General features: G+C 36.1%; 2 protein-coding genes and 1 pseudogene across 5 annotated transcripts; 2 read left to right on the forward strand and 1 right to left on the reverse strand.

Annotated features, from left to right (window-relative positions):
* The first annotated feature begins 233 nt into the window (after positions 1-233).
* Positions 234-2,652, forward strand: LOC115441899 (protein MCM10 homolog). Its single transcript, XM_030166822.2, has one exon. The coding sequence runs from the start codon at positions 443-445 to the stop codon at positions 2,561-2,563; it is 2,121 nt and encodes a 706-aa protein (XP_030022682.1). The 5' UTR covers positions 234-442; the 3' UTR covers positions 2,564-2,652.
* Positions 2,643-18,897, reverse strand: LOC115441898 (GMP synthase [glutamine-hydrolyzing]). Of its 4 annotated transcripts, none has more exons than XM_030166819.2 (16): positions 18,677-18,897; positions 13,314-13,436; positions 9,819-10,005; positions 9,468-9,585; positions 9,106-9,262; positions 8,581-8,727; positions 8,117-8,213; positions 7,707-7,795; positions 7,160-7,332; positions 6,488-6,668; positions 6,118-6,252; positions 5,163-5,334; positions 4,804-4,921; positions 4,277-4,391; positions 3,675-3,866; positions 2,643-3,534 (listed from the first exon to the last, which is right to left on the reverse strand). In XM_030166819.2, exons 2-16 carry the CDS (start codon positions 13,413-13,415, stop codon positions 3,433-3,435), a joined length of 2,085 nt encoding a protein of 694 aa, XP_030022679.1. In that variant the 5' UTR covers positions 13,416-13,436; positions 18,677-18,897; the 3' UTR covers positions 2,643-3,432. The 4 variants fall into 4 exon arrangements, with proteins under 4 accessions (XP_030022679.1, XP_030022680.1, XP_030022678.1 ...); XM_030166820.2 differs by lacking the exon at positions 18,677-18,897 and adding an exon at positions 18,442-18,610; XM_030166818.2 differs by lacking the exon at positions 18,677-18,897 and adding an exon at positions 18,251-18,404.
* Positions 18,898-19,303: 406 nt separating this feature from the next.
* LOC119188959 lies at positions 19,304-24,023 on the forward strand (annotated as a pseudogene).
* Positions 24,024-25,899: the final 1,876 nt, after the last annotated feature.

A 25,899-nucleotide genomic window follows, 5' to 3' on the forward strand; every position in this document is an offset into this window, starting at 1 on the left:
TACGTATTAATTTTCTTTCTTTATGAATTATAATTATCGAATAGATAGCTTCTAATAAATACGATAGCACGTCGCGTCGCGTCGCGCCGTTTAGTTGGAGGAGGGCTTTTAACATTTAGCCGCATATCGATTTTCAATTCAGAATTGTAGCCAATGAGCACTTTATTATGATGTATTTTTTTGAATATCATTGAATGTAGGTAGTCCATAAAACACTGAAATAAAAAATGTAGTTCTCATGTTATTTTACTTCAAAATTTTACTCTCTTCAAAAGTTGCCGATTGATTTTGAACGAAGCTTATTTGTCAAGTTGTCGTGGTTTTTGGCGCCAATCTGCAGTTGACGTACCATGAAAATTTTTAATGTTTATTGTTCTTATTCCTATCTTTTTATTTAAATAACTGCTATCTCTGTGATTTGATTTTCAAAAAACTATTTAAAATGGACGAGAATGATGAACTGGCTCAACTTGAAGAATTATTATGTGCAGACTTAGATGAAAATGAAGAGAGAGAGGAAAAAAAAACAGCTGTGAGAGAAGTAAACATATTTCAAAATGAGAGTAATGTACCCCAAAATGAAATAATTTTAGTGAAAAAACCTGACGAGGCCTCTGCAGTGCACAATGGAGATACTGACTCGTCCGACGACGAAGAAAAAAGAAATTACACGGAAAGAAAATACAATGAATACGGTTCAGAAATAAAGAAACTATTGGACAACGAAGAACATGAAAAGAGGGATAATAGGCTAGATTTCGAAACCAGGTTACGACAGACAAATATAGATACTAAAGTTTCTCGTAAAACTTCTTTTATTAAAAAACCTGACTCAGTACAAAGTAGTAAAAATACATTTTGTGCCCCAGAAGTTAAGAACAAGGGTCCTTCAGATGTCTACACTGATCCTACATTTGGTATAAGAATAACTAAGCCGTTAATATCAAGCGCCGCTCTATTAGAACGCATGCAAGGTAGAGAAGCAATAAGCATGTTGCGAGTGAAACGCCATGTTGAAAATGAAGACTTATCAAAAGACTGGGTGATAGCTGGTGTTATAGTTAGAAAAAGTGCAGTTAAAAAGTCACAAAAAGGAAACCAATTTGTAATATGGACTCTCAGTGATTTAAGAGATGATTTGAAAACTGTATCAATATTTTTGTTCCGTAAAGCTTACAATGATCTTTGGAAGACGACAGAAGGAACAGTAGTGGCAGTTCTGAATCCTAATGTTTTGGATAAATCACAAAATAGTACAGACCAAGCTTGTCTTAGTGTTGACAACACTGATAGAGTTATGATATTAGGCCAGTCTAAAGACCTAGGTATATGTAAAAGTAAGAAAAAGAATGGTGAACCTTGTACAGCATTTGTAAATTTAAGTCAGTGTGAACATTGCATATACCATGTTAAACAGGAGTATCAGAAATATTCTCAAAGACAAGAGCTTCAGTCCTCAACCATGGGCAAGGGTCTTGTGAGCTTACAGAAGAAAGTTTTAGGCAAAAATACTGTTATTTATGGAGGCAAGGCGTATTCAGCATTACCTTATGGGAATAGTAAGAAAATTAAGGATAGGGATCAAAACAGACTCATGTCTCTGAGTGAATACAATAAATTAGAAGGGGATAAATTAATGTCCAATAAAGCACCATATGGTGCTGGTCCGTTGAAGAATAATACAGCAGCATTACACAGTCCCACAACACAAAGGACTAGTGATAATGAGAGGTTGAGCAAGCTCAACAATTCTAGCCCTGTTAACAACAAATCACAGCTAAGTTTAGCTGAGAGAGTTGCAAGTTCTCCAAAATTAGGAAAAGGATTTGCTCTAACTGGAAGTGGGACAATAGACCTTAACATATCTTATGGACAAAGAGCAGCAGACAAAGCTAAAGCAAATGCTCTAAGATTGATCCAAAAAAGTGGAGGCATAGCTAAAATAGATCCTAACAACATAAAAGGAACTGAAGCAGGAAAGAAACGGGCTTTGGAGAAACTTAACAAGTCTGACGGTAATGAGAATGATGCTAAAAGGTCAAAGCCAAATGAGGTAGAAAGCAAGAATGGAAAAATATTGTCTGACCGGTTTAAGAAGATTCTGGAAGCCACTTCAGCACATCAGAATTTGATTCAACAGCATGAAGAGGATGAACAGGACAAATATTTTAATAAACTTGAAAAGAAAGAGGCTATGGAAGAAAAGATGTTGAACACTTTCAAACTGGCATGTAAAGCAGTTAGATGTGCTAAGTGCAAATACACTGCATTCTCTGCTTCTCAACTATGCAAAGATGAGAGGCATCCTCTTAAAGTTTTAGACACTTTTAAGAGATTCTTCAAATGTTTAGATTGTAGTAACAGGACTGTTTCTTTAGACATATTCCCTACTCATACATGCAGTAACTGCCGCGGGTCACGGTGGGAAAAGGCACCCATGCTTAGAGAAAAGAAGGTGACCTCACTGTCAGAAGGCTTATCCATAAGAGGTGAAGAAGAAACATTTATTGGTGGTCAAGTGTCTTCAGGAAAAAATATTAATTTATTGGTGCCCGACAGCTAACCTATCATGACTGATTAGTTATTTGTATGTGTTGTGATTGTATTTATTTGTGTATGTAAAATAAAAATCATTATAAAAATAAAGCATAATATAATTTTTATTATGAAACTTCCAGTCAATAACACTGAACCATTCCATAAACACAATGTGTCTTCGATTTCATACAAGATTTATTTATAACAACCTTGTCGCGCAGAACAATCATGGGCTTTTAAATTTCTTTACACAGCCTTTGATAATAAATTACTACGTTACAAAACTGATCAGTGGAGCTATTGTTAACATGTGACACCAATGTATTTACAAAAACTTCATCAATGCTGGGCAGTGGTCTGGTTATTGCCACCTTTGACATAACAAAATTGATATAGCATCATTGCTCAGGTCAATAAAATTATAACAACAATTTTCATAACACAAAAATTCATTAAATTACAAAATGGGATACATCATGCGGGCGCGGCCACCCGTCACAGAATCTTGTTGAGAGTAGTTACGTGCGATCTCGGAAATTGACATTTTGTGCAGAGATTACACAATATTGCATATAGAAACATCGATAAACGAGATCGTCTACTCATCTAGGCACTTACAAGTAACAGTCAATAATAAAAACAAAATGTCCCATGTAGTCGTCCACAGTACGGCGCGCTGCATGAACCGGCGGCGTCATTCGTATAGTATGACGATCAAAACTATTATTTCCCAATACTAGAGGATGGCATGGTCTGTAGGAACGATCCTTCGCATGTTCTCTGCAATTCGTATGCGAGACTTCAAGTAGAACAATCAACAATGTAACTGCAACCACTGCCCCCTGAGTGCGTTGTTCAGTAAAAAAATGTATAAAAGTGTGTTGTTGGCGCCCATCATTCCCACTCGGTGGTCGCGGGCGGCTTCGGCGTTAGGTCGTATAGCACGCGCGATATACCGGGCACGCTCATCAGTTCCTTTCGCATTCTGTCTAACACCTGAATAAACAAAAGATGACATTCATTTATATGTATACATATAAAATACCAGTTTTTTTATGCTACCAATAAGCTTTGAAAGGGACATATTTGATGGGACAAATCAATGTAGAAACTGCTTAGTAGATGCGTGGGGTTACCTCCTGCGGCATGGCCTCAGTGCCTGGCAGCGCGGCGAGTCCCGTCATGAAGTCGGAGGTGAGGAAGGGGCGCAGCACCACCGAGCGCTGGCACGGCGCCGCGCGCACGGCCGCGTCGCGGTCGAACTGGATCGGGATCAGCACCACCGGCATCTGCGCCACCAGCCGCCCGCACCCGCTCGACAGCAACACCTACAAACACAATACAGTATGTTGTTAGCTTATTCCTGAATGGTTAACTGGTAGAGAATGCCTCCGACATTAAGTCCTCCTTTACATAACAATATGTGCAATTAAATAAATATAACGTTTAATAGCCGTTTTCAATAAACGATCCTTTCTCAATCTTCAATTCTGAGGAAACCCAATCAAAGTACGTCACATGGAAGCATGACAGATAAAACTTTGTTCTAATTGGTCAATTTTCGCGATGGGTTGAATAAAGCCATTCAAATCGTTTATTGAAAAGAACAGTAAATAGGCACGAGTAAACTGGTAGTATCCCTAAAAAACAATATTATATAAACAATTGAAACAACGAGAAGTATTATATGAAATGTATGATGTGCACGCCTATTTATAGATTTGTGATGTGCCCTTACCTGTGTAGCAATGTCGTCGGCCTGGCGTATGGTAGAGATGACGTGTTGTGTGAGGAACGTTGGCGTGATGTCCGTCACTTGCTCCTTGATCAGACCGCCGAACGCGTAGCATACCCTGAATAAAGATATTATATCACACTGTTTATAAGTGTTTCTTCATTATTATAAAATTGTCACCTTGCCGATTCAGGATAAGGCTCATAAGCACAAAATAAAAGTATTTGCACTACAATATACATCTCTCGACACCGTTGGAGATAACTATGCAGGTTGTAGGATATATTTTATATCCGCCCAGATGGCGAAGACTCTACATAAGGTATTAAAACCCGCGATTAGCCTATGCATATTCAGCTCCACCAGGCATATTTTGTCGACTGCCGAGGGGTAATCATCTCATGTCAGTCGGCATTCTATTGGACTCCATTTACCATCAGATGCAATGGGGTGTATTTGGCGTGCAAGTATAAAAAAATGCAGATACTTTCGGTAGAGTATGTTATATAAGATACATATTGTACGGTTACCTGTTAACATTATGACAGACGCGCGGGATGAGTTTGGCGAGGTAGTGCATGTCCTTCCAGTCGGGCGGGTAGCGCTCCGTCGATAGCGCCACCGCGTAACTGTACGTCCGCGCGTCACCTGAGAATGTCGAATAATTGTTGAAACATACTTGTAGAGCACCTACATTATATTAACAAAGAGATACTGTCTTATTTATGTAGTCTCAAAGGCAATGATCAAACACTCCTTGGCTCCAAATAATGGACAATAACGCCATATGAGAGGCAAGTAGAGATACAAAAATAATTTCTTACTACTTCATCGGAAATATTTACACATTAATTCTACATACATAATAGTTCCAAAATCTAGTTCGTACCCTGCACGCCGACGGTCCTAAGTGGCAGCAGCGTAGCGGCGACGGGCGACTTGCTGGAGATGCGCTTGAGTTCCGCCTGCTCGGTGGGAGTGCTCGCGTTCACCACGCGGCCCAGCAGCGCGTGCGACTTCACGCACATCGACGCGAACTCCACCATTATCTTCACTATCACCTGACAATAATTGTGTGACAATTACCTCTTAGCTATTTAAACTTCCATAGTACAGACAAGTGGGAAAGGGATAACTAACAAAGAATTGTCGATGATAGATGTTTTTTTTTATCAGGTGACCCTACTGCACCTAATAGCAAGTGAAGTAGGGTCCTAATAGTGTTTTTAGCGGCGTAAAGGTTAACGCCACTGTAGAGGAACAGATGGTTGCGTTCCTCTATAGAGGGGGAGATTCCCAGTCAGGCAGATGTTGCGCCTGACCGGCCGCGGCCCCTCCGACGGTTTCTATTCGGAGATGGTATATATGCAACGCGTCGCTCAAATTGTGCAAGCGTGATTTAGGATCGACGTCGCCATCTATCGTGATTGCTGTGTGATATCACTGTAGTTGCGTCACTGTATCGATCCTCTTGCAGTTCCGGCGATGTTGACAAGATGGCGGTGTATGCATCGATTGTACCGCCACATGTTGATTGACGGGAGATGAGTCAGCCTCACCAGTCAACATTATGATGCTTGTTAGGTTTTACAAGGGACCAAAATAGAGATGCTATGAATCTCGATGTACGACATTACGTTTCAACAACTTACAATCAAGTTTAGAAGTCACTTTTCTGTACTAAGATAAATAAAAAAAATGAGATGCTTAATCTAACTAGAATCAACTTAGTTAATTTAAATACCTCAAGAAAGCTAATAAATCACACTTTTGTCTTTCGAGTATTGAAATAGTCTTTTAGGATCATGGTGTTGGGTAAACAGATTTGTGTTCCTAGTTCGTACCTGTGTCTCGGCAAAGTCCCTCTCCATGTACGGCTCGTCCTGGCAGATGACTCTGACCGCGAGCCCGGGCCCCGGGAATGGATGCCGCTCCACCATGGCCGGCGGGAGGCCCAGCTCCATACCTAGCGCCCGCACCTGGTACCACATGGTTCTAATTGTAGTTTATTGAAACAGTAGTCTTGTATTAAGTTCAAATAAGCATACTAGCAAAGTAGATTGTATGATTTGAAAAAAAAAAAAAAGTATTATTTTGCATGTGAATGTCGTTATTTGAGAATTTTAAATGTTATTATTTTTTACTATGTATGTGAGTATCTCGCAAAGTGATAAAAAAAAATTTATAACAAAGGGTAAAATGGTAATTGCCTACCTCATCCTTGTGGAAGTCCTTGAGCGGCTCCACGACACGGCCGCGCGTGCGCAGCGCCCGCACGAGCTCGGTGTCGTTGTGGTGCGTCTTGATGTTGGACGCGTTCGACGAACACATCGCCGACGCAGACTCGATCAAGTCCGGCCGCAGCGTGCCCTGGCCCAGGAATACTTGCTCTTCTCTGTAGGAAAAAATACACGGAAAATTGGTCTTAGTTGTCCAATAAATACGATTTAAATTTGAACGAACATATAGCAATGCTAAACCGTATTTTTTAATAAAAATAGGTATTTCCTATAAAATCAGTAAGCAGAAATATTAGAATATTGTGTTTGATAAAAATGGGTTGTGATCATTGCTAATTTTTGCAATAGTATTATTTTTATACACCCTATATAATCAGATTTGCATTTCATACCAATTTTACTTTTTTCTTAATCACTCTAACAATCTCAATACTATTAATTCATAATCAGACTATCCGCCCTTATTCTTTATGACAATGTAAACTTAACATAGCCATACTTAATTTTTATGAAATTAACGTGGAATGGTATTCTGGATTCAATTGTTATAACCACTTTGCTTGTTTTTATGAATTGTGAAAATAAGGTATGGCTTATGGAATCGGGGGCGTGTTTTTACCATAGGTATTAAAGTATGAATACTGACGGCAGATTGAGGTCGTGGACGGCCTGCTCCGCGACGCGTATAAACACGTCGCCGATGATCTTGCGCTTGTCCTCGGGCGCGGTGGCGTGGCACAGCAGCGGCGTGTGGCGGCTGCGGCCCGTCGGCACGCCCGGCGGCCCGCTCTCGCGCACCACCGTGCTGCCCTGACGGAACTAACGACGAATCGGGATGATTAATCAAGGTATTCAAGGTATATGTGAACAATCAAGGCCGGACTTAGCTATTCGAGCACGTTACTCGAAAAATTATTGCTTCCACATTTTCTTGTGACCTTTTTTTTGGATTTAACTGTATTTTTATAGTACATCCATATTAAAGTTCTAGTCAGAGCAAAAAGCGCTTAACTTAGTGACACATTCAACACTACAATTCTAAAAAAAAAAAATACAAACGGTTGGTGATAAATCTGTCAATAATTAAACCATACATAATATTTATTTTTACAGATAACCGAATATAATCCAGAATATAAACACCCTGTAGACTACAAATACAATTCAAGAAAGTATATAATATAAAATGTTACCTGGTGGGTTGCATTAACGACGTGAAGACGGACACCTAGCTCACGGAGACACCTCTCTACTTTAGCACTCTCGTTTTTGCGCATGAAACCTGTACAGAAAAAACTCAATTAGATACTCATAGTTACGTGAAAGATCGTAGCAGTGGCGAAAGAAAAAAAAATTGGAAGGGAACCTGACAGAACATATTATAGGTACTAATAAGCACAAATGAGGTCTACAGATTGTTCTGAAGATAATTCGATTCTACAGAAATTCTACATAAAGGCAAGTCCGCAGGAATCGGGTTGTATGGACATTTCGCGACTGGATTTTGGTATATGTTTTTAATAACCAAAGAGAAGTCAGTATCATTTCTATAAATTATTTGGAGTATCAAAATAATCTTTTCCTGATATTTTATGTCAATTACCATTGTCAATGTGCAAAGCGATAACTTGGTCTTCACGAAGCGCGGTCCGTAGTAAAGCTGCACAGACTGTGGAATCAACGCCACCGCTCACCAAAACCTAAGAAAACCAAATTCCAATGTATAAAACATTATTATTAAGTGTCAATAAATTCTAAATAAAAGAAAAGAAGACAAAAAACTTTTATTGACGCAGCAGTCAACCTCTTGTCCATACCATGACAAGTCGGTGACGAACTCAGCATAAGCTCTGTAATGATTTAAATCTATACATCTGAAACACCTAAACTGAATAACACCCTGTATATTTCTACTAAAATAACTACAACGACCTTAAAGTTAAATACAGTGTAGTCTAAATAAAATTTTGTCCAACGTTCCTCGTAGAAATTATGGCGGCCTAACCAGACATACATGGGCCAATTCTAGACCCACTATACATAATCTATCCATATGTTTGTACTCACGAGCACTTTGTTGGTCTCGCCGACGGTGTCGCGTATGTACTGTATGCAGGCCTCGCGACGCGAGCGCAGCGTGAACGAGCGCGACAGCCCCGCGATGTCGAACAGGAAGTTAGACAGCATCTGCTTGCCCTTCGGCGTTAGATCCACCTGGTAGCATACAATATTTCATTATTAATGTGATTTAATAAATATATTATAATACTTTACGATAGTATACATCATAGCCAAATCAGATACACTCAAAGGCTTGACAGTCCTGCATGAAGACTAGAGGATAGTTTAACAAGAGTGCACCAAATAGGTCAATTAATTAAAATATAAATATTGCCGTTACAAACAGATTTGTAAAATGTAGTGCTATTTTCAGAATAAAAAGATAAAAAGTTAAACATCCTGTATAAATCTTTACAATTGTCACCATTAAAAATATATCGAACGTAGCATTGAGATAATGTTGACGTGTAAGAATATGTTATTGAACATAGCAATGAGACAATGTTGACGTGTAAGGATATGATGACTCACCTCCGGGTGGAACTGCACGCCGTAGAGGCGCATCTGCTCGTTGTAGATGGCGGCGATGAGGTGGTTCGAGGACTGCGCCCCCACGCGGAACCTCTCGCCCACTTTCTGCACGCTGTCGCCGTGGGTCAGCAGCACCGGCTGCAGTTTCTCTAGGCGACTGACAATTTAAATGTTAATATACATGTACAAAGGAGAACAAGAACAGCTACTCTACTCGCAATATAACCAGCCAACAATAAGTTAAAAAACGTCATAGCCACATCTTTTCGTGACTTCAGTTCCAAAACTAGATCTAGATATTATTAAAGTGTTCATGTAAAACCAGATAAATTAATTCTACATATAAATAATAAGTTCCTCACTTGAAAAGGGGACAGGTGGTCTCGACTTCCACCTCGTACTGTCCGTCCTCCCTCGCCTCCTTGCGGAGCACCGAGCCGCCGAACTCCTTGTTCAACATCTGCATGCCGTAGCATATTCCTTGAGGATAAAAACAAAAACTATGCTATCATTCATTGTTTTTACAACTAGTTAAAATAAATAGTATACTTTGATAAAATCGATGTGAGCAAAGTAAATGACATCATCTACAAATTAATGATTTTCTTTTTTTACATTATAATATTACTAAAATATGACATAATTTTTTTTGCAAATTTGGAATAACTATTTTTTTTTTTCTACAATCAGATCTAATTGTTATAAGTACTTACCTAGTACCGGCAACCCGATCTTGAATATATCCGCGTCGTATCTGGGCGCGTCCTCTGCGTACACTGAGTTCGGTCCACCAGAGATGATGATCGCTCTGTAGCCGTTTTCCTTCAAGTGGTACGCGGGCGTGTCCAGCGGCAGTATGTCCGACTCGACGCATAGCTCGCGTATTCTGCGATCTATTACCTGTGGAGGAGAGATGATTTTTGATAAATAAAAATGAATCCCTATTTCCCTTGGTCACGCCATCACGCGTGAACGGCTGGACCGATTTCACTGTTTTGTCGTGTTTGTTATTGCCAAGAGAAGGTTCTTATGAAAGAAAAAAATAATAAAAATTGCGCGGAAAATTTGAAAATTTAAGAAAACTTAACAAAAATATTAATTTTATATAACTGTCAGCGATTGACAGAATGCGCGCTGCAAATTCATAGTTAAGACGGAACGTCTGTCGGGTCACCTAGTTTTTGATAAATGAAAGTAATATATTTAATTTGCAGTATCGTCATTAAAACAAAAGTGTCTGACTGTAATTTTGTTTGAGAAGATAAGATGCATGCGGCTAATTTCGAACGGTTTAGATATAGGCTTATAAAGTTTAACAAATCCCGCATAGAGGGATCTTCTTTAATTAACTAATGGTTTTAGTTGGATTAATGGTAATTTCCTAATTACCATATTGCCCTAAAAATTACTATGACATGATATAAATCGGAGCAGTTTGATTATTCTAAACATAATTGTGACGTAGTTAAGAAATACAGTAATTTATAACATTATCGAACATTTGGCAACACATGAGTAAACCTCATTGATAAATTTAATTAAAGATAATTTCGGTTACGGACCGCATCGTGTCAGATTCACGCTACGATAATCAAATAAACTTTTACCGCCTACGCATTTGTGATCGTCGATTTAACGACTGATTGACGTAACAGTTATTCAGTATCGACGTACGCGAAGTAAACACGCACACACACATCACGCTTTTATCCACGAAAGGATAAGCAGAGGCGCAACTAGGGCACCCACTTTTCGCCAAATGTGTTCCGTCCCATGATGTGATAGGGGGCGAGCCTATATTGAGTAGAAAAAGCCAAATATCACTTCGCCCGACCCGATATAAAAATATAAAAAACCTTGGATTAATTTGTTTAGGTGATTTAGCGCTTTGAAGGGTTTGATTCGAAATATAAGTGCTCATTACAATATTATTTATATATAACTTTGTTCTAAACATGGAGAAGTTACTCTAAGCCCCTGTTTCATAATGTACCAGTAAATTATCCACCAGTTTAAATATAAGAGTTACTGCTGAATGCATTCTTCTTTCTATACATATTATATAAAAGCCCCCTTTTCTGTCTGTCTGTATGTTATCGATTTTCTCAAAATCTACTAAACGGATTTTGATGAAATTTCGTATGGATATACTTTAAAACTTTGGGAAAGTTATAGGCTGCTTTCTACGCCGGTAAAATATATAGCGGGACTTTTATCCCGGAAAACTTCTACATGCGGGCAAAGCCGTGAGCAAAAGTTGGTATACGATAAAATGATCTTTATCGCCATTACACCATCTACGGCGAATAAAAAAAAATAGACGCATATTAGAGTAATAATGATAGAGTTGGACTATACGAGTATGAATTATTACCATTAATATGGCATCCTTATCAACATCTTTGGGGAGTTGACCGCACGCGAACGTGTTTAGTTTGTGCAGACTTTTAGACTAGGAGCCTGAAAATCAGCGTTACTCGGAACTACTATTCCGGTCAGCACGAGCTGTACTTTTTTATTTATTTTTCGCGAAAAAAAAACGCATTACCGCTACCACCACTTAGAGGTTCAGTGGTATAATGTTGGTTTCACCGGTCTTACGGCCCAATGTCGACACTCGGGAGTATAGCAAACAATACTGCCTTCTGCATCCGGCTTCGGACCCAACGGCCAATTGAGAGCTTCCGAAGATGTTGGTCGAGGCTCTTTGGTATGAATCCATGCGCAGAAACAACAATCGGGACAATAATTGTAGAGTCCACATCCCACATGTCGGTAACCATGTTATAATATTATTGTTATGTTTAATATGGTAACGGTGTAAATTGATTGATTAGGCTCTATCCATCTACCTACTAATATTGGATGGTTGGAAGATGGTAATTGTAAAAACTATCAACTGTAAGTTGAAAGAAGCTTTCGCGAACAGTGCGACAATTACGGGCTGCCACTTTAATCATAAATATTGTGTATATGTAGTAAATAAACCTTATCTTTTCATCAAAGGCAACTTAACTCGTGGAAAATAAAGGATTTCGCCGCAGACATTCACCGGTCGACTGACCGCGCACTCGTCTTCAATAATTGCTGTCTTTGCACCGGCCAGTTCGAAGAAAAGTTTTTACTTTTTTTAATACAAATGTAGAGTCGAGCAGGTGACTCGCTCTTAATGTTAACCGCTGCGAGTGGATTTAAAAAGGTAGCAATACAGCTTTAGAAGTTTTAATTATAAAGAGTTGCTCCCGTTTCACATCATGGCACGGAACATACTTGGCGAAAAGTTGTTGTCCTGGTTGCCCCCCTGACTATGGCGATACACAAAATGTTTGCACATCGTTTTTAGCAGCAGAAATAGACAGTCGTATTACCTACATGTCATACACTTTCATGTGACAGGCCTACCAACCTTCATATCAAGTTGGAATATACCAAAACCTATGAATTTATTATTGAAGAAGTTCCACATGACGATTATGCATTATCTCAGGTTTTTTTATGTTTGTATTTTTTGGGTGATTTGATGTTGACTTGTGTGTTGTTATCCGAAGATTGAGAAGCCGAACACGGGATAAAATTTTGGCAGCCTATAAATATGCGGATATGTTTTTATGTTGTTTTTTTTTTATAAACATCAAAATAATTTATTCATTTTGATTATTACGTATCATAATTGTTATAATATAATGGTGTGTTAGTTTATAACAATTTTTCTTCGGATTACATTAATATGAAGCTAAACGTAAGGGTGACTGGAATTAGTATCTATTTTTTTTTAACAGTCGAGGTATCAGGGAAATAATTATTTTAGTAGAAAGTATAGAAGCAAGCCACCATAGGCGAAAGATCAGCGCCCACGTTCAAGCGCAAATCCGTGGGAAGCATTGGGTCGTTCGTGCGCCGACAAGTCTTCGGTTGATAATATTTTAGGTAAAAAGATTCCATTATCTTATTGCTATCCAGTCCGTAGCTCTTTTCGATTGAGCACCAACGATCCCAGTCTTGAGAATCCCGAATTGATCCGCTGTCCACTGGCTTTGTCAAGTTTTGCCAATACATCGTGTAACATGAACTACCCCTACCTTGATCGCGGTCTCCATTCCAACACTTGTCTTGTCCACTGACCATCAGCCTATCAACTGGCCAGCACTTCAACTAAAGTGTGATAATTTTGTGAGCCATTTCGATTAAGATTATGACAATATGATTACCTTCCCATACTGTGAGCCGGCGTCCAATATGGCGACCTTGTCACGTGCCTGGCTCGAACCATTGGTGCCGCGGAACTGTCCGTCTGCACTCGCTGTGTGCATCTCGCCGACTCGCCAGCAGCACTGGCGGGAAAAAAGGATTTATTCGTTATTTTGAAATAATAAATAATTTGGTACTTTTTGAGTTATAATGGCTGCTACTGGCTAGAAGTTATTTTTAAGGAGTAGTAATATTGAAAACTTGAATAGGTCAGTCTATATAATACTTTTCATTTTGAATGCTAGCGAATTTAATATTTTTGAAAGAATTCTCCTCAGGGTTACAAGAAACGTATGTAAAGTTACCAGTGTTTATACAGATTATACTTAAATAAGAACAATATAATGATGATCGAATAAAAATAACCCGAAATATGTACGTCAGTTTAAGAAGTATTAAAATTAAAACCATACAGTTCCTCTTGTGCAAAACATACTCAAAAAACTTTATATGTTATTTTTACTACCGTTAAAAGATGAAGATACGATAAACACTATTATCATATTATTTTTATACGGACACACGCAAATTTTATTTATTTGCATAGATTACATGGGTGATAAATGTTCCTACAGTTCTAGACTGTTCAAACAAACAAAAACGCAGATAAAACAAGATTCATAACGTAGACAACGCGTGAACACAACATTAAAAAAATGTGACAAATATTAGCTATAATAAAATATTACAAATACGGTAGTCATTCCCAATTCAGTCTATTTATGATACACAACATAACAAAAATCATCGCGCGAATACATTTCTTGACAGATGTTACCTTGAGAAAAAATCTCTAAATACGACCATCACAAAGCGAAACATAGCAACTGAACGATGCATGATGCACAAACATTGTCACGGTGTCGCACTAATCCACTAACTATATTAACACTACGGACTACAATTTTCACTACACGATTGTGTAATGAAAGGAGGAATAAGTGTAGTGTATTTGTTGTAGTTTCGTATGACACTGTTTATTTATAGATCATACCACGTGAAATGTAAACATGTGCGGATCTATATGTGTTCGCGTATAGATGAATGCAATTTTCAAAACAAAGACTATTGTCATTCGGACTGTATATTTTTAGTCTGTTACTTTAGTTTCAATGGTAGTGCATTTTCAAGTCACTTGTAGGTCTCAAGGTCCTGGGATGTCCCTTTACAAAAACAGCGCCATCTGGATTTCCCCGAACACATTTCGTAGCGATGACGAAGGAATTTGTATAAAAGGTATAATGAAAAAGCGTCTACCGTCGAACAAGATTTGCTGCGTGTACACATTGCGCGTATTTGACGCTCTTATGACGCGTTCGTACGCATGTCCACGCAAACCAGTTTGATATTTAGTAGCAATATGGAATCTGATGAATAAATAATAGTTATGCGTAATTAATTTTGTCTCCTTGATTAGTTGAGACGGCATATCACAGTGGAGGCACGTGTACGCTCGTAGTTTTGAAGTTAGCCTTGACGTTGATGCTACGGCGATAAATACGAGCTTACACGAGGATAAATTGTTTACAAAACTAGGGATAGAACTTGCGGATGGAAGTAGTACACGAGTGTAGTTGGATAAACGGAAGGCATGAAGGATCAGAATGACGAATTATAGATGGGCCTGATTGAATAGCATGTTACGTGTTTTGTAAATACGTTACGGCATATAGGCCCTTAGGTCATATTTCTGTAATAAAAGTATTATAGTAATAAATTTGGTATAAACAAGTAAACATATATTTACGAGAAAAAAACGAATCAATTAAAATATTTGTCCCTTGTCAGAGATAATAGAGAATAAATCTTATCAATAAATGATTGCATGGGCGAATGTCTAAACAATGATAAAATTTGTTGTGTGTTGTTAGCTACCGTTATTTACTGAATTTAAAAGTATACACACATTATTTTGATTTACAATCTGCATATTATTGTTGAGTAGATATTAAAGACGATTTTTTGGAGTAACAGTTCGCCGAATATTTGTCCAAAGTTTGACCAGCGTAAGCATCACGTGCATGCACCGAAACCATAGCGCTTTTATTTTTTCCTAAAGTGCGTAACTAATTTTATTTACTCGAGTGTTGCCTGTAGGTTGCTTATACGTTGATGAGCTGTCTGGGGAAAACGCACGCCCAAAATACGCAAGTCTGATCGCACCCTAATCTGGTGATAGTGGTTTTCAATACCCACAAATTAAATTTTAGGAAACAGTGACAAACAAAACAAAGTTATCTACAGACAACCTAATCACTTTTGCCCCTAACTCGTTTAATTGATGTAACAAACTGACAAGACTGATCCAAATAGCTATTGATAGGAAACATTCTGCACTCATTTATTATATTATAAAATATAAATTTTACCTCCATTTATGCTAAATAAGTAGAAATAAGGGCAATTGTGAACACAAGTCATGCTACAATCATGATTGATAAACAATTATTCTATTATAATATTATAGTTTGCATGATAACAGAAATAATTGATTTCCCAAAGTTTGAGACTGGGGGTCCGTGGCATTTGTGACATTGACTCACATTAGTGATAAGACATCAAACTGTGTCGAAAATATATTACACATTTTATATAAGACGTAATAAAATGTAATACAAATTAATAACTATATAAAACATATTTTTAGAAATATATAATTTTCATGATGGAACTAATTCTTATTATTGTTTAATATTGGTCATAGTGAGATATAGCCTATAGCCTTGCTCGATAAATGTGCTAACTAACACTAAAAGGTTTTTTTAATTCATACCAGTAGTTCCCAAGACTAGAGCATTCAAATAATCTCTTCAGTTTTATATATTAGTATACATAAATTTATTACTCTACTGTTTAATACTAAACTGGTTATCCTTTTCCTCTTAAACATAGGCTAATTTGCATTTAAGGCGATACCTCAAGGTCCATTTTCATACATTTTGTTTCGGCTTTAATCTGGGTAACTAAACAAATATTGGCAAGTAAAGAATTTAAATTCACGTCTAGTTAGTGATTAGTTCTCGCAGTTGAATAAAAATGTAAAAATAATTAATAATCATGGATATTTCTGCCTTTAAAATTTCGTCATATTAAATTTTAAAGGCCGAAATATCCATGATTATTAATATTTTACGTTTACAACTGCGAGAACTAATCACTAACTAGAGTGAATTACCTGCCAATATTTGTTTAGTTACACTATGAACCTTAATTAGGCTCACTTTTAATAAAAAAAAAATATGTTGAACACAACATAAGTTTATAATTGTATAAATCATTAGTCTTTAAAAAACTAGTTAAAACTCATTGACTTATCTAACATTAAATTATTTTTATAATTATAATGAAGTTATGTAAAATAGTACACAATACAAATAACTTAATTCATTCTGTTACCATCTTAGATTGCTTATAGTAATTAGTTTTAGTTTAAAAGAATTAAACAATGATTTATAAATCAGATAGTATAATTGAAATTTTCAGACATTTTTTTAAAAATAAACTACATAATATTGCTAAACTTTTAAAAGCGTCATAAGTCAAAGTTTATATGAAATACTTTTTGTAGCCGTTATTCAATTGAAATTAAAATGTTGCTTTTGAACTATAACACAAAATTTTGAAACAATGAAAAGCAATTTATTCCATGTTTAAATGAACTTAACTTTTAAACAGCTATTAAATACTACAAACAAAATTTTATTTAATCTCTCAAAAATTTGCCCATTTTGGCATCTGCGGTGTTAGATCTTAGGCAACAATAAGTTGTTATATTAATAATTGGGTTCTAGGAAATCTAATAAGATTTCATATAATGCGGTAAAATGTAATTGTTTTACAACTTGGCTTAGCTTTCTATTACAAGGATCAATGTTATATTTTTACACAATATTTTTGCACAAATGATTCTATATCTCTTTCAGTACAAATTTTCAATAATCATAATAAAGATCTAAAGGTGGTACCATGAATTATTGTCTTTTATAATGTTAAGAAATAAAAAAATTATTAATTTATTTTTCTAACATAAATAAAATTTAAAATAGGAATTTATAGTAATGTAATAAAATAATAATGATCCGGAAACTTGTAATTCATTAGTATAATACTTCTCCATTAAGTATTTAATAGATAAGAAAGTGACAATGGAACTTTATAGATAATATAAGCTGTCTCATCTGTATTAATCATTTATTTAGTAATATTTTAATGGTAGTTTTGACTTATGAACATTAGCTTCTTGATATAACAGTGGAGACTTTTTCAGTGTTGTTGATTAATTAATATATTGCATCACCTGAACTTATTTTTGATTATATGATATAACACTACTATATACTGCACAAGTAATTATTTTTTATGCAGAAGTTAACAATTCACCACATACTTTTCTTAGAGATATGCTTTCTATACTTTAGAGCCGAATGTAAAATTTAAATGAAATTAAAATAGAAATATTAGTATGTAACTGATTTCATGTGATTATGACAAATCTTTTGGCACTTGAGTAAACATGAGTATATTTATATAAATGAAGGCTAAATATCATTTACATTGAGTGTACACATGTAAGGGCTTAGGGTTATGTATTTGAAGCCGTCTATAGTATAAGATTATTTAAAGAAGTAAATACATGGATAGTATGACACAAACTTACCTCAACGGAGTGGTGAATCTAAATGTTACCCGCATATCAATCTTGTCGGTATAATCGTATTTCTATTGTAAAGGTTAAATAAATAGGGTTATCACAAACCATGATAAATTTTAACAAAAAATAATAAACCTACGTAGGATATGATGTAACGTACGGACTGAAATAATAGCGGCGTGAATTAACGCGATATAATGAATGTCGAACACGCCGAGTTATCATTAAAACAAAGACACAACTCACCTTTCGCAAAATGCAAAACATGGTCAGCGGTCACACGAGATGTACACATTATTCCAAAGAAATAAGATGATTGAGATCAGTTGATAACATCACAGATAACGTGTAGATAATATCGGGCATTCTTGTTAACACGAAATATTGAAAACGATGCAGCGGCGCGACATCACGTATCCAAACCAAATAACACTTACCGCCACGATTTACGCGCGTTCCATGTTTTTCCGATCAATTCACACCTCACACTATTACCGTGACATATAATTTCACGAAAAATGCACGTAACGCACTGAAAATCGTGTTCGAAACCGGGATTTGACAGCAATTTCTGGGTCATAACCGGAGAAAAAACTCATAGCAGCCATTACAATTGCGCAAAGTACGATATTAGGGCTAACGAAATAAATATATATCTTGTTTTCCACTTACCTAAAAGAAATTATTTAATATTTTAGAAGAATAAGTTCATGAAAAATACGAAAAAATGTGATTCTCCATTCAGCACTACGAATACAAAATTTTAATACTAAAATGTGCAACCAGATGGCGCGCCGGACGCATCGTGCTTGTCAATGAACGCGTTCATTCTGCTTTTAACAATGACATATTTATAATTTTACATATATTAAAAATATAGCTTTAAATTTTGGTCATTTTTCTACCAAAATTACAATATTAATTATAAAAAAAATAATATTATTGTATATTTAGATGTATATGATTTCACAAAATTCATACATTCGATAAAATGCTTGTCATTAAACACTTGTTTCAATTTACGTAACATAAAATAAACATTATTCGTCCTTTCAAAAGATATTACTACTTTATTATTACGAATCTAGTTCTTAATTTTATGTCTTGTTTATGATTTTTGATGTTAATTAATTAATAATAATTAATAAACTGTTAGTCAATTACATAAAAAAGGATATTATAAAGTTTAAAGTTTCTGCATGAAATTATACAGAAAAAAGCGTTTCGTTATACGCGATATTAAAAAAAATATTGTGTTCATTCTGTATGTCTATATAATAACTGATGTCACTAACAAATGACGTGGAAAGAAACGTTTAGATTTTGCATTGGTGACGGACGGACGCTGGATTTGTAAATTCATCTGTAAAATACTGTTTTAGTGCAAAGAAATATTAGAAAATGCCAGACCACTTAGGAGATGATATGAGAAAAGTTAAAGATGACAAGGAGGAGCCGGAAAAAGAGATAAAATGTATGTATTCATGTATTTTTTATTCACAATGGCTAGTAACCTTTATTGCCTTTTGTTTAGTCTCAATTTCCAATTACTATGTTATATTTTGATTTTCTTTTCAGCTCTTGACGAGGGCGACATAGCCCTTTTGAGAGTCATGCGTAGACACCTTCTTATTTGTATGTTCTGGTGTCGATGACTGGCAAATTTTCGAACCTAATAATGCTGTTCTAATTTTTAGGGCCAGGGGCAGTATACAAAAATCATCAAAGAGGTGGAGGAAGGTATCCAGACAGTGATGAAGAAGGTGAACGAACTTACGGGTATCAAGGAATCAGACACAGGGTTGGCACCACCAGCTCTTTGGGATCTTGCTGCCGACAAACAAACATTACAAAATGAACAGCCCTTGCAGGTTAACTATAAATGATTATATTCTTAGTGCCTTTAAAATGTGTTTACCTACTAGTTTAAATTTATATAAATTCATCTGAAACTAGACAAAAGTCTGTGAAAGCGGTGGTAAGGAGACCAAATGTATTGTCATTTTATAAATAAAACTACTGCCTCAGGCATAGTTGTATTGTGGCACAAGAACAGTGCTAGATCTCAGGTTTGATACCTGATTCAAGCAGTGATATTGCGTTTTACTTAGTATCGGCTGATTTTGTAATTTGTGCTCGATATGGCAATATTCATGCCCCTATCATATCAAGACAAGGGGCATATGGCAGAAAGTGGGGCTCCAGTTGCACTTTACCCTACCCCTTCAGGGATAAAAAGCATGAGTGTGTGTGTTTATAACAGCAATATTGCTATAAACTGCTTTTCTACTACAATATCAAAATAATAGTTACATTTATGATTATAAAAAAAAATTATGTATCAACAACTGTGGTTCCAATGAAAACCTAAATACATATTCTTGTTTTTAACAAATGTTTCACACCATTCTTTTCACAGGTGGCTAGATGCACAAAAATCATCAATGCGGACTCAAATGACCCCAAGTACATAATCAATGTGAAGCAGTTTGCCAAGTTTGTGGTAGACCTCGCTGATTCTGTTGCCCCACTGATATTGAAGAAGGAATGAGAGTTGGGTGAGTTTTTAAACTTTTTTATCTATTACTATAGATTGTTTTAACCAGCCAGCATTTCATTTTATTTCTTTTTTTTCTTTCTGCTTATGTAATGTTTTAGTAGTTTTTGAGGTATACTTAAGAATATTATTTTTCTTTTTTTGTGAAGATTAGTTGGCGTTTGTGTTTTACTGGGACAAGAACAGACAAAGTAAAGCTTATAGATTTTAAATTATTTTATTTAAAATGCATTTTAAACATCGGAGGGTGTAGAAATATGTGGAATTTGTTTCAAGATAGACAAATTCTTATGTTAACCTCAACATAAATGCACCAAGTTTTTAGCTCAATTAGTATAGAGTTTCAAATTGAGTTATTACCTTGGTTACATTTTTACCAATACAACCTACAATATTACTAAATAAAATGATAAAAAATACCATAATTAAAATATATTATGTAAAAATATGACTTAATAAATCAAACAGACATAAGTGTCATATTAAAAACTATTATATTCTATAGAGTGGACCGTAACAAGTATCAGATCCACATACCTCTGCCACCAAAGATCGATCCAACAGTGACGATGATGCAGGTGGAAGAGAAGCTCCAAACGTAACATACAGCGATGTTGGTGGATGTAAGGAACAGATAGAGAAGCTGAGGGAAGTAGTGGAGACTCCCCTGTTGCATGTGAGTTAGAATTTTATCTACATGGGGGACCTTTTTTCTGGTACTAATGTGAGGACTGTAATTATTCCATACTAGTTGACCTGACAGACGTTGTCCCCTCTTAACTATGAACTTGCATCGTGCATTCTGTCAATCGCTGACAGCTATTTTAAACAATGGACAGTTATATAAAATTAATATTTTCATTAAGTTTTCTTAAATTTTGCTTCATAAGAACCTCCTGACAATAACAAACAGAACAAGAAAAAATTGTGAAATCGGTCCAGCCGTTCACGCGTGATGGCGTGACCAAGGGAAATAGGGATTCATTTTTATATATATATATTGATTACCTCTTCAGCCAAGCTATAAAGACCTTTGTTTTTACTCAAATTGTTTTGATTGGCGTTAAAGTATCTTCACTTATACTGGAAATAAATAATCTTGATTATTAAAATTTTGCATAATTTAAAAATTGTCACAATATATCCTGCAACTTGTTCGTTGTTCTAGTCACAAACAGTTCGCTAATATATACTTTTATTTACAGCCTGAGAAATTCGTGAAGCTAGGTATTGAGCCGCCTAAAGGCGTGTTGCTGTTTGGTCCGCCAGGTACTGGTAAGACGTTATGCGCGAGGGCCGTCGCCAACCGCACTGACGCTTGCTTCATTAGAGTTATTGGTAAGTTTGAGAGGTTTTAAGGACATTGTAGCCAGTGTATTACATTCGAAGATTCGATATTGTGATACCTATTGTCTTTGAGTGATAGCACAGTGCAGTTCTATACAATGCTTGTTTTATTAAGTTATGGTTGGTAATGGTACTTTGTTTAATTAGCTCTATTTTTGGATATACCTAAGCATAGCTTCAGTGGCGCAGAGGTAGTGAAGCGGCCTCTAAAACCAAAGGTCGCGGGTTCAATTCCCGTGTTAAGTGAGTTGCCTAGAAATGGACTCGAAAATACTAGTGCGAAATTGTATTTATAAACACAAAATAATGTTGATATACGGGGAATAAAGAAAGAGTTCTGTCCATAAGCATAGACAGTGTTCTGATACAGTTCCCCAATATAAAATAACGATGAACAACTTTGTAACATCAAGATTAGTTACAAGGCTACACATTGTCAAACATTATTTAAAAAAAAATACATATTTTTATAAGTCTTCACGGGAAAATGTTCTATTTTGTAAAGGAATTGAGCATTTTGTTTAAAGATTACTTTGCCTGCCAGGTTCGGAGTTGGTTCAAAAATACGTAGGCGAGGGCGCGCCGTATGGGGCGCGAACTGTTCGAAATGGCGCGTAGTAAGAAAGCCTGTCTCATATTCTTCGATGAAATCGACGCTATTGGTGGTGCTCGGTGAGTGGAACAACGCAAAAATACAATTACATATAGATAGACATACAGCATTATAATAGAAAAAATTATTTGTACCATTTTTATTTGTCATGTTAACAATGTTCAACGGAGATTCCTTTGAAAAAAAAATTAGCAAAATTCAATAATATAGTCATGTATAGAATCATCTATCCTTTTAAAACACATTTTGCTTACAAGAGAAAAATGCACCTTATATTTGTAATATTTAAGTTTAGAATTACAACAACGTATTTATTGCAGTTTCGACGACGGCGCCGGCGGTGACAATGAAGTGCAAAGAACCATGTTGGAGTTGATTAACCAGCTCGACGGCTTCGACCCAAGAGGAAATATTAAGGTGAGTACATAATTTCATTTTAGTATGAGAAATACTTTTGATTGTGTCTTATACAAAACAGATTTCTCAATGTTAATTAAGAGGCCCAGGATTTGACTGGTTGCCATTACTAGAATGAGGCCGATAAATTGTGTTTGCTTGATCACAAAAAACACATATTATTGTGTGACATTTATTTCTTTCGTCCAAATTCATGTTATACCTAAACTCCACCAGGTTCTCATGGCGACCAACCGGCCGGATACGCTAGACCCGGCGCTGATGCGTCCCGGCCGCTTGGACCGTAAGGTTGAGTTTGGCTTGCCCGACCTGGAGGGCCGCGCGCACATCTTCCGCATCCACGCGCGCTCCATGAGCGTCGAGAGAGACATACGTTTCGATCTGCTGGCGCGGCTGTGCCCAAACTCTACTGGCGCTGAGATCAGGTGAGAGCTAGCTTCTCATATAATGTTCATTATATTTTCATATAATCTTGTATAGAACACAAAAAATTCCCATGTTGGTCTGTTTAGACAAGTAATAGTTCTTTGTCTATTTATGTTATTAGGCAACAGTGTGCAAGTTCTGTTGTGTTAAGAACATTGTACACAGTGTAATTAGTTATTACCATGACTCAGTTATGACATCTAATGTGTCAGATTGATGAGCAATGAAGTCATGTAGTCATTTTAGCTATTAGCTATTTTACTATAGTACTATTACTATTAGTAATCGAAGCTTTTAGCAAAGCCAGTGAAATGCTGCGCTTATTACAGAAAATGTATTAATGGTAACTAATTCATCATTCTAGGATTTATTTTAATTACTGTTTTATTGCAGGTCTGTATGCACAGAGGCTGGCATGTTCGCCATCCGTGCCCGCCGTAAGGTGGCCACGGAGAAAGACTTCCTCGAAGCCGTCAACAAAGTCATCAAGTCGTACGCCAAGTTCTCCGCCACTCCACGCTACATGACCTACAATTAAACCTCTTTGGTCGTTATTATTTAAATAAAGAACATCAGTAACAGTCAGTGTTGAATGTTAAGTTCGATTTTTAAATTGTGGATGTATTATAAGATTTCGTAATAAATATCTATATTTAAAATCGTTTTTTTTTATTTCCACATACTAATATTAATCTTTTTTTTTAACATTATTCATACAAGCCCTCTTCCTATAGGGTCTTTAAATTTTAATGTATAATGAATTTGAATTGACTATTTGTATTAAACTATGTAGTAATTATAATACTAATACTAGAACAGCAGTTTTGGTATCACTAATTTTTAGCTTCGTTCGAATATATTTTCTACTCGAAAAATATATTAACAGTTAGAATACGTCGTTAACTTGTTATCACGATTCTCAGGTAAATAGTATTGTAAAGTATGGTAAGCTGTATTATAAATTAAAACATTCTATTGGTTATGATTTTATAAATTTGCCAGGTCTTTAATTTAAAAAACAGGATATTATTTATGTTAAAAAAATATATCTATAGAAAAAATCATATTTCAATTTGAACATTCCGGTATTTATTAATGGCAACTTTGTATATCTAAATATTTTCTATATTATCTGACATTATTTTGTGGGTAGTTCAAAATATATGGATTTTATTATTAAATTTGCCAATGTTTAGAATCAGTTCTTTTGCAAAAGAATAGATTTCCTAATGCATAATAAACTACGTCCAATACAATATTTATGATAATAATTTCACAATTCAACAAGTGCAAACAAAAATGTCTCTAACGGCAAGTATTTTTGAGATATAGTTTGAATGAAATGTAGCTATGTATTAAATTGCTTTATACCATAATATTTTAGGACGCGTACACAGATGTGGTGGAATTATGCGCCCTTCTGCAGTGCCTAGGCTTCAGTGTGAAATCTCTCGACACCATCGACCCCAATGCAAGCCAGGAAGGCGGCGTCAGAACTGTTGTTATCAACTGTCAAGTAAGTAGTAGCTATATTTCAAAAGTGTCCTTATTGCTATCATATTTTGAATCTATATAAATGACAGCACTAACAAATATTACAGATGTGAGTCAGATTTTTTGGCTCCAAAAGGGCCTCAAACTTCTGTGCCATGAGCCCTATTGAGACTAAAAGGCCTCTCCTCGGTTTTGACTTTGGGGGTGCCAATAAGTAGTGTTCGTACATCGATTACCTACCATACACCTAAATTTATCGTTGACATGCATAAATGATCTTACCAAACGATTTTGTTATAGTCATCAGGTCTTCACGTAGTGCTCGAAAGCTTTATCCTGCTCATGTCCGGCCACCAACCAGCAGCAGAACAGCGGTGTGTGGCAAGTATCCGCTACGGCTGGCGGTAAACAACTTGACAAGGTATGTTTTTAGTTGAAGATTTTTATTTATTTATTGTTTTTTCCTTTGCGATTTGGTCTTACCATGAAACGCAGGTTTTGTTTTACTACTTCTAAAAGAAAACCTTCCTAAAGCGTAACTAGCACCTCGATAGTTGTGGCATCTACCGTTAGTCAGTGATCACCTTTAGTGACGATCTTTGAGGTAACCGTCCAGGACCTCATGCTTTGTGAACCCTCACTCTTGCAAGACTCAAAGAAAAAACATTACCTTCCTTAGTCAATCGTGTAAAAAAGCCTTGCAAACATCTGCTGCCCAGATCTGTAAGCTTTAGTTAAGCTTACAATCTACTATTATATTTAGACTGCACTACAAGAAGGTGTTTATCAACAAGGCTACTGTATTTAAAGGAATTCGGCTGTTCACTTCTTGGATCGTTGCCGAAAAGCCACAGGGACCGACTTACCAAAGAACTACACGACATTATCAGATGTATCAAACAACATAGCGACACAGAAGAACGTATTAAGGATAAGGAGACACCAGTGAACAAGTCTGCTAGCATGCTTGATTTGAAAACGCCTGAGAAAATGTAAGACCATTAGATCAACATTAATCACATTGCACTTTATTCACTCACT

Source organism: Manduca sexta, chromosome 10 (genome assembly GCF_014839805.1).
Source record: "Manduca sexta isolate Smith_Timp_Sample1 chromosome 10, JHU_Msex_v1.0, whole genome shotgun sequence".
In the NCBI taxonomy this organism is placed as follows: Eukaryota; Metazoa; Arthropoda; class Insecta; order Lepidoptera; family Sphingidae; genus Manduca; species Manduca sexta.

What these genes read in the sequence shown, in the direction of transcription:
- LOC115441899 (XM_030166822.2), top strand. Translation starts at nt 443, where the DNA reads ATGGACGAGAATGATGAACTGGCTCAACTTGAAGAATTATTATGTGCA.
- LOC115441898 (XM_030166818.2), bottom strand. Translation starts at nt 18,271, where the DNA reads ATGTTTTGCATTTTGCGAAAG. An exon ending in GCGTGCAGTTCCACCCGGAG is followed by an intron (nt 8,728 to 9,105) that starts GTGAGTCATCAT and finishes GTATGCTACCAG; the next exon opens with GTGGATCTAACGCCGAAGGG. An exon ending in AGGACTTCCACAAGGATGAG is followed by an intron (nt 6,253 to 6,487) that starts GTAGGCAATTAC and finishes ATGTGGTACCAG; the next exon opens with GTGCGGGCGCTAGGTATGGA.